Here is a 9,325-nt window from a genome sequence, read left to right as displayed (position 1 = left end):
TTCCTTCTCAGCGCCTTCGAGGGCGACGGCTTTAGTCTCTGATCCGTCAGCCACTTGCCATTAGAGCTAAGTCTGAAATTTTTGCCCCCAGCTTCTCTGTTTCTGTATGTTGATGTATTTAGGATGATGATGATGATGATGATGTATGGCCGATCGATGGAGATCTTCCATAACAAAGCCTTAAATTAAATTAGATATTGGATCACAACCTTCCTGGTTTATTTTCGTTCTTCTGGGTGAAGTAGAGGGAGAGAGAAAGAGACAGGCTGCTCTGGTTAGTTTTACTGTACGGGTAATATGTACTGTACGTGCACTCTCTTTAGCTGCTCTGGTTAGTTTTACTGAACTTCCCGTGCTTGAAACCTTTGCCTGCGAGAGTGCCAGGCATGATTCAGATACAATGACTGTCGATCTCCAGTCTGAAAATTCCATACAATGTGTCGTTGGCAAGTGGCCCCAGAACCCACATTGTGTCTTCATGTTGGATGTTTCTCAAATATTTAAGATTGAGACCAATCTAATGTACTCTTGTGCTACTAGAAGGTAGAACACCATGCCATTTGCTTTTTTGCACCTTAACACTGATGCAAGCTGGGTACTGGAATTATATGGAGCAAAAGTTACAATGGCGACCATCTGCTGCCCATTTTGTGGATCATTTTTTTTTCTTTTTTTTTTTCAGTGCTTGATGGCCAGAGTACTGCTCAGCTCCAGAATAGTAGTTGCCTACTCTAGCCAGCAACAGGAGAGAGCTTAAGTAAGCGTACACACTCAAATGACTGTTAACATGCACTAGACTTTTTTTTAGGTATGTGCAAACCTGGAAAATGTTCGATCAGAAAAGGTATATCTGAAAAAGTTAATCAGAATGTTCCACTTAGTACCCAGACACTAGCTCTGATATTCTGGAACCACTACATCTGGCGTGTTCTCCATTAGATTCGGTTGCGGCCCTTCCAGTTTGGTAAGGACATCAGGTGCTCCAGCAGCGTCTCTGATAATCTAAAACACAAAGACAAGACAATCATGAGAAATTGAGTTGAAACATGGTTAAATTTACTTGTGTAAAACAGAGGATTCAGGGGCAAAGGTATTTCCCTAGCAATTTGGTGGATACTGAATTACTGATGGCACTGGGTAACATCAAAAGGACACTACTGTGTAAATTGAGTTGGTAGGGTGATTAGATTATCAGCATCTTAAACTGTAAATGATGTTAATATATTTCATACAGGTGGCATCCTATGCATGATTTCCTGTAACCAAAACACTGACAACTATGTGCATTTTTGCTCTGGTCTATCATTCTCAAGATGATGCCATGCACTGGTACTTCAGAGGATTAGCCCATGCAGCATTCCCAACGAAGTCTTTCATCAGATTTTATTTTCTCTGAATTAAAGGTGTTTATGAACTAAGTAGAACCAGGTACATTTCTCTCTAGCAAAAGAACAAGGTATAGTTCAGTAAGTGTGTTCAACATGAGATGCAAAGTAGAAGAACTAGTCATAGGGCACAACTCAAACGTGGATGCTAAAGTTACTGATTCTGTATTTTTGTGGAAGTCCAAACTACAGCATTATCCTTATCAATAGGGCATTTAGACAATACTAAGGTAAGATGATTATTTTGAGATGGTCGCCATATCGTCAGTGTAAAGTGCACATGTACTGATTTTGTTGTTTGCTGTAAGTGTGGGATAAACATACCAATATTTCTTCATCCAGGTAAGAAATCATGAATAAGCGCTGGAACATCCCGTCTGAAAAAAAAGGAGGCATGTAACGTAACTTATCAATCCATGTATATGCAGTACAGTTATTACCTATTCATGCCATTCTCAGAATGAAAAATAGCATAACTATACTAAATCATCCTGAGGTGGTGCACCAAATATTACAGGTATACAAATATTATAGTTACAGATAGACAAGATTGGGAGAGATGAACAAGCTACCATGATGTCATGAACAATGAGAGCATTTCCTCACTTGAAAATAAAGTTTAGCAAGGAACACAAAAAACAGCATTCCAACATTGTTTTGGCAAAGAATCCAATGACACAAATGCATAGAAGCAAGCAGGAGTGCTTTAACAAGAAAAGGCCAGTAAAATTTCTGTGGTTGCCTTGTCTGAATGGGCATGCCATCGAAAAATTGGGAAGTTATATAATTGCTGCGATGATACTACTCTAAATCGGTACTATATTGCTATAATAAGACTATAACTTGGGCCTCATGTACTTACTAAGAGGTAACTTAACCCCCTCCGAAACAGCATCCCTTATAGGAGCAGGAAGTTGTTGTAGAGCTCCTGCAGTTTGTCCAAGAAATCCCTTCAGTTGCTCAGGTAGTGTTTCCTCACTTATTTTAGGGGTCTCTAAAAATCCCTCGACGTATTCCTCTTTCATCCTGATAGGCCCCTCCACTGACAGTTGAGTAGTCAGTACGAATCTGTTTTGTATCTGCATACACCAAAAGGAGGTAAACTGTGAGACCACGAGTGGAACAACAGAATTCAACATAACTCATATACAATGAATGAAGACACAAACCATAACTTTAATTTGAAGAAAAGAATTAGCTATGCATATTGTAGGAAGGTATATAAATGGCACAAACAGTGCAAACATATTGAAGAGGATGTAAAGATAAATCCAAATATGCGCAATAGTTGTAGGCGGCTTCCCGCGTCTAGTGAACTTACTGTATTGAACAACTTGATATTCGATGAAAGTTTGGAGTAGCCATCCCTGATGACCACATCAAGTCCCGTAAAGTGTGCGACACTTGTAGGTGACCTCCTACAATAACAACATGCTTGCTATGTGATACACATTTTTGTCAAAGAAATAATAATGGATTTGCAACACACCATGTAAAGCTAGAATTGAATTAACCATGTAACTTATTCTAGTGAGAATAAAGTAATGTGAAATCTGATTCAAATGGTAGTATAACTTGCATCCAGAGCTAGTGGCATACTCAAACAAAATCCGGGCTGCAAATGCTCCAGGACTGTTATCGCCGAACCATTCAAAGTTCCATCGACCTTCCAGATAGGGCGATCTGAAAAGTGAAACAAATGTATACGAATAATGATCCGACAACAGAACTGCTTTTAGTCAAATATGATGGGAGTTCCTCATGAACATGGGACGTGAAAATGTAGAGACGAATGCAAGTCGTCGAAATTGCTCTCAATTTTGTTCCAATGATGGCTCCGTGTTCAGGATCACGCAAATCCCTTCTTCATACAAATTCTACTAATCCAACCATTTAAACTTCTGTGTCGCAGTGAAACCTACTCAAATAAGCCACAACATATGACATGTTTGTTCAGCTACAGCACTTACGTTGTGGGTCGAGGAGTCGGGTTGAGGCGTTCGAGCCCCACAATTCTCTCGTTGACGTCGATCTTCTGCATCTCCGTGGTCTTGCCGCTAACCAAGGATTCGAAGCCTCCAGCATCTCTGAACTGAAAATGGTGGTATTTTTTTAACATACCCTAGTTCAGAAACCAACTCGAAGCTCAGCGTCAACTAACAAGAGCATTCGGCTCAAACCGTGGTTGCAGAGCTCAAATGTCAACGTGCAAACACGAACACCTAATTTGTTCCGATTTACACTGCACAATTGATGGGATTACTGGTTGAACAAATCGGAAGTAGTGCAAAATTGAGTGCGGCTGCGCAGAATTATCAGGTTGGCAAAGTAATCCAAACGCCACAGGTATGACGGGGAGTGGATACGATTCGTATGGACCAGTACAGGGCTACAGGCGTATTCATTCTACGGGAACAGGAGACTGGGAGGGAGAGAGGGCTCACGGCGAGGAGGAGGGACTCCTTGGCGGAGAGGCGCTCCATCTCGCGGGCGTAGCTGGCGGCGGGACCCCCCTGGAACGTCTGCGCCGTGGCCCTGCAGCGGCATGCGGCGGCGCGGCGTGCGGTGAGGCGCACCCGGCCGTCGCGGCTGCCGCGGACGGCGGGCAGCAGCGGAGGGGAGGCGGGGGCGAGCGTCGTGGCTGCGGCGGCGGCGGCCATGCCGGACGAGGCGACTTTGCCGGAGGGGGGGGAGGAGCTCGAGAATGGAGATGTCGCTGCCGTGGGTGCTACAGTGAGTTGCTAGAAGCTGCTGTCTAGGCAAGGCCACGTAGAATATTCAAGAGGAAATGACCATCACAAGTGTAGCATGGTCCCACATGTCATTGGGATGACCAGCTACCTCATTCTCAAGAAGTCCTATCATGTAAAAAAGAAAATAGAAGTCCTCTACTATTTGTTTTTTTTTAAGTCAAGCTTTCTTAAGTTTGTTCAAGTTTGTAGAAATAAATAAACCAAATATGTACACATTGAGTATACATGGCATTGAGATAAACCATTCGTTCTCACAATGCAAGTCATATCTGTTCTGTTATAAGTCAAAATTCCGAGAATACCAAGTCAAAATTTCTTTAGTTTGACAAATTTTATAAAAAGAAATATCGATATACATAAAACAAAATGTATGCATATCTTATACAACATATATTTCATGGTGTATCTATTGGTATGCTTTACCTTACAGAAGGTAAGGAAGTTTTACTTGGAAGGAAAAAAATGGAGCGAGGGGGATTACTGAAGAAGGTGGCACAACACTGAATAGTACAGTACTTCTGAACTGAGAACAGCTGCGCTTTGGCGATAGTATTACTGGCATGATGCAAAATATACCAAGTTCAACCTGGTAAGCTCAACACAGCTGGACAATAAAATGCAGAAAGGGAAAATTCAAAAGGCGACTAACTACACAGGGATCACATGTGTACGAGTGTTCTTACTTCTTAAGCATCTTTCAAAAGATGAATCTAAAAAACACAATCCATAAAATTGCAATACAACAGGCTAACCACCTAGAGCAGCAGGGAGAATAGTCACAGTAGCCAATGGAGAGTGAGAGATATGACGGCAGTTCTCAGACTGCGGCACCCTTGCGCTGCTCATTCTCACCATGGGCAAAGTGGCAGCGGTCGCCAAAGGTGCAGGTGCCCTTGAGGAAGTTCTCGCAGATCTTGGTCTTGTAGTTGCTCCTGCCGCCAGGGCCGCCGGATCGAGCAGGGGGTGCGGTGCTGGGAGGGTTTTTCGACGGCATGCTGGCGCTGATGCTAGCAATGAGCTCGCGCACCATGTCACTGGCTTGCTTTATCTGGTCGAAGTTGCCCTCGAGCTCAATGTTCTTCAGGTTCGGGTCTGACTCATGGTCACGTATCGAGAGCTTAACACCTGTGACTCGGCAGATCTGCTTCGTGTTGACTCCACCCTTCCCGATGATGCCTCCAGCAAGAGCGGCGTCAACACTGACCTTAGCAGTAGCTGATGCGCCAAAGCTTCCGGTTGCAGGGCCCATTGAAGCTGGCGGAGGTGGTTCATGTCGACCTCCATATCGACCACTCATAGGAGGAGCATAGGGACTTTCCTGGGACATGTAGGATGGCGGCCCCTGCCTGGCAAGCTCCCTCTCTCCATGGGCGAAATGGCACTTGTCACCAAACTTGCAGCCTTCTGCAGTGTTGTACTTGGTGCACAGGCGTGTTTTGCCAGCAGGAGCTGAATGGGAATTAGCCGAATGATCCACAGGACCTCTTGACGGTGCAGACACAGCAGAATGGCCTAGGTTGTGTGATTTTGATACTGCCTGGTATCCGCCGGGAACAAAGTGCAGGAAGTGACAGCTCTCTCCAAAGGGGCACCCAACAGTGCTGCATCATTCAAAACACTACAGATTATGTACTGATATTGCAATAGCGGAAAAAGGCAAATCATAGCTGAACCAGCAATTGATGAATCATTTTACACATTTTATTATGTGAAAGGCTGTACTGCTTGCTGTACTAAGATTTTTCAAAACAAGATAACAGTGTTGTCAAGTGCAACAGTTTACACGATTTATTGATGCTTATTAGTGAAAATGAGCCTAAATTTAGGTATCAAAATAGAATTGTAATTGAGAAGGTGCTAGAAACAATTTCCAGTTATGCAGGAATTTGCGTGAGACCAACAGTACTTCAGAATTTCCATAGACCAAGCCACTTCAACAAAGATCCAGATAAGTGCAAGAATCAACCAAGACTGACATGAAACACAATATTTGCAAATACCACGTGTATTCTGAATGCGCAGAAAAACATAGTAATTCAACTCTAATTGCTTATATGGATGCTTCTATTACCCAAATATTACAAAACCATATTAGTGCACAATCAAAAGCAAAGTATTAGAGAAGGAGAACACCATATCCTATTAACAATAAAGAACAAAAACATGAAATAACTGTGGATAGTACTGTTAGGCAACAATATAGTGCATATCAACTACAATTTGTAAAATGCAAGCAGTTTCAAGACCAAAAACTATATTAGTGAAAATGAGCTTAAATTTAGGTATTAAGTAGAATAGTAACTGAGAAGGTGCAAGAAATAATTTCCAGTTGTGCAGGAATTTGCGTGAGACCAACGGTATTTCAGAATTTCCGCAGACCAAGCCACATCAACAAAGATGCAGGCAAGTGCAAATATCAACCAAGACTGACAAGAAACACAGTATTTGCAAATACCACATGTATTCTGTATGTGCAGAAAAATATACTAATTCGATTCTACAAAATAAATAATTGCTTATATGGATGCTTCTATTACTTGAATATTACAAAACCATATTAGTGCACAAGCACAAGCAAAGTAATAGAGAAGGAGAACACCATTTCCTATTAACAATAAAGAACAAAAACATGCAATAACTGTGGATTGAGGTACTGTTATGCATCTTATTTATTTAAAATCAAGACAGAATCTAGTGCATGAATTACAATTTGTAAAAATGCATGCAGGTTCTGCACCAAAAGCAAAATTTGCAGGGGAGAATTAATTCTTAACTGTAATACATAGTGAAAATTAAAATGTATATTGAAAAATTAAAGGTTACCGTTGTGATGTTATTTTGGATAGGTTAAGATTTGAACCTGAAAAACTTGGTGCAAGGCTTCGATTTGCTTGATAGACCAGTTTGTTGTGACTCCGTGTCTGTTGCATAGAATTAATTACAATTTTCCACTAGTTAGAAGTTGCCTTGTTGATCTTGTAATCAAGTAAACATATGCAATTTGTGTCGAATAAATGTGATGAATGAACACAATTTTAGATAAGATAGCTATATGGCATTCCGAGGTTGTTATCCTGCAGAAAATAGTCATGGTTATGTTTCCACTGCATATTGTTGAAACTCGGGAACATAAGCAGGTGGGTGTCTTCGAATTCGGTTTTGATCAAAAGCAGGTGCTGTTCTTTCCCAAATTCGATTCCCATCACACATGTTCTTTCCTTCTTTTCAAAGGAACCTCATGTAGATCAACTTTTTTTAGTACAAGCTGCTCTTCGGTGAGTTGTTTCGGACTTCTGTTATCGAGCTGTGTTTTTCTGTACTGCATAAGTATTTCATTACGATAGCAGAAAAATTGCCCAGCAGGTAAATCTTAATTCCGCTTCACCACATTATACTGCTGCCTTCTGGTCAATGAGGGCAGCTGATAGATTTGCTATAACTATCATACCTACCACAGGGATTCGCCAGCACTAGAGGGTGAACACCGTTAGGCGAGATGCGGGTGAATCTTATCTTAATTGGGGCTACGGGCAGTACGGCGCGACACCCTCGCTCGATCCACGCTCGCGGAATATAAACCCTAGAAACACCCACCCTAGAGAGCGCCGAGCTTGAAGATCCAGCGGCACGGACGAAGCAGCAGGACGGAAATCCAACAACGAAATCTAGAGACGGAAGCATGTGCGAGGCGGGAGAGACGGGGGGGATGGGGTGGTTACCTCTGGAGCGCTTCCCTCCGGCGGCGGCGCCGTTGGCGGAGTCTGGGCGGGATCTCTTGCGGGCGGCGGCGGCGGCACCGTCCATGGCGAGCGAGCGAGCGGTCCGCGTGGAGGCCGAAACCCTAGCTTGCGGTTTGGCGGAGGCGGAGGCGGAGTGGAGCGGAGCGGAGGGAGGAAGAGGCCAACTGCGAAATCGCTTGGGTCGAGTTAACGGCGAGGGACGCTGGCGTGTACGTGGCTTATTCTTGCTGGGCTTATAAGCCCGAGTCTTGAGATTTGTTTGGGCCTCGAGTCAGATAGGGAGTTCGCGTTCGGGCCCAATTAAGTGGCCACGTCTAGTCTAGGTTTCAAAACGGAACATAAAGGAGCCAAACATGCTTTATCGTTTTCGTTTCCGCCTATTTTGTCGAAGTCGAAAACCCTGAAAATGAATATGAAAATGGAAATCACAAGGGACGAATATGGAACGGATATGAGACGGATACAATATGAAAAAGAACATTTGTCGGAACGCACCATAATATAATATCTTGGTTTTGTACAAAAAAAATTTCGAAATGGGAGCTCCGCCCCGGTTTTGTACAAATAAGCAAGACAATGAATAGTCACAACTTCAACAAGCGAGGTTGAATGTAGTACATAGAGTGGCCTGGTCGCAAGTCTGATGTAGGACCTAGTTTCATGTCCTCCATGGCCTCCTCAGCAAAGGATCACCAACTCGGAGTGTGATCCCATGGAGTTCTATTTTCAAAAAAAAACGTATTTATTTTTCCGGAAATTCTATGCCGTTTCAGTTTCCATCGAAACTGGCTTTCTGTTTCCTTTTCCATTTCAGTTCCTTTTCCGCAAAATACCATTTATGTATCCACGTTTTGCTCTATGTTTCATTTTTTTCGGAAACAAGCGAAAAGTTTCAGTTGCATTTTCCATCCCTAGCCACGTCCTCACATGGTTCGGTTTTCACCCCCAAAAAATATGGTTTGTTTTTCTCAGCGGAGCTCACATGGTTCGTGTGCGCTAACAATTGGTCTCCGCCTTATGTAGCCCGGTTTGGTTTTTCCCATAAAATAATCTTAAACGGTCATACCACTTTTCAAGTACACGATCAAAGTTTAGAAACTTGGACTTTTTGTTCGCATCTGAAAGAAGTAACTTGGACTCTCCCAGCGATTTCCATTAGAAATTAAGATTTATACCATGCACCATCCTTTTTCAAATGTGACCTGGCATTTTAACTTTTGCAAGAAAGAAATGGTTCAACATGCTTGATGCAAGCATCACAATCCTATCACTCAGCTCTCCACCCGAGCAAAATATTTTTCAATGCATCATTCAACATATCAGCAGACCAATACATAGTACCCTCACTCTATCACTCGTGTATTTATGTCATCTAAATCTATTTATTTTTCCTTACAATGTTCGGCATAAGCCACCCTCTTATTTTCTTGCCTGGTGGAAGATTATT

General features: G+C 42.6%; 2 protein-coding genes across 2 annotated transcripts; both read right to left on the bottom strand.

The window, feature by feature from the left end:
• Positions 1 to 776: 776 nt before the first annotated feature.
• Positions 777 to 4,136, bottom strand: LOC139829753 (probable plastid-lipid-associated protein 13, chloroplastic). Its single transcript, XM_051363559.2, has 7 exons — positions 3,830 to 4,136; positions 3,356 to 3,477; positions 2,985 to 3,068; positions 2,707 to 2,803; positions 2,248 to 2,464; positions 1,710 to 1,762; positions 777 to 1,002 (listed from the first exon to the last, which is right to left on the bottom strand). The coding sequence occupies exons 1-7, from the start codon at positions 4,043 to 4,045 to the stop codon at positions 892 to 894; spliced, it is 900 nt and encodes a 299-aa protein (XP_051219519.1). The 5' UTR covers positions 4,046 to 4,136; the 3' UTR covers positions 777 to 891.
• A 518-nt stretch (positions 4,137 to 4,654) lies between these two features.
• On the bottom strand, positions 4,655 to 8,073 carry LOC127336720 (zinc finger CCCH domain-containing protein 31). The gene is made up of 3 exons (XM_051363558.1): positions 7,858 to 8,073; positions 6,999 to 7,059; positions 4,655 to 5,739 (listed from the first exon to the last, which is right to left on the bottom strand). The coding sequence occupies exons 1-3, from the start codon at positions 7,940 to 7,942 to the stop codon at positions 4,956 to 4,958; spliced, it is 930 nt and encodes a 309-aa protein (XP_051219518.1). The 5' UTR covers positions 7,943 to 8,073; the 3' UTR covers positions 4,655 to 4,955.
• Between the last annotated feature and the right edge of the window lie 1,252 nt (positions 8,074 to 9,325).

This window comes from Lolium perenne, chromosome 2 (assembly GCF_019359855.2).
Source record: "Lolium perenne isolate Kyuss_39 chromosome 2, Kyuss_2.0, whole genome shotgun sequence".
Classification (NCBI taxonomy): domain Eukaryota; kingdom Viridiplantae; phylum Streptophyta; class Magnoliopsida; order Poales; family Poaceae; genus Lolium; species Lolium perenne.
The sequence above is the reverse complement of the archived record's forward strand: the minus strand, read 5'-3'. Positions and strand labels throughout refer to the sequence as shown.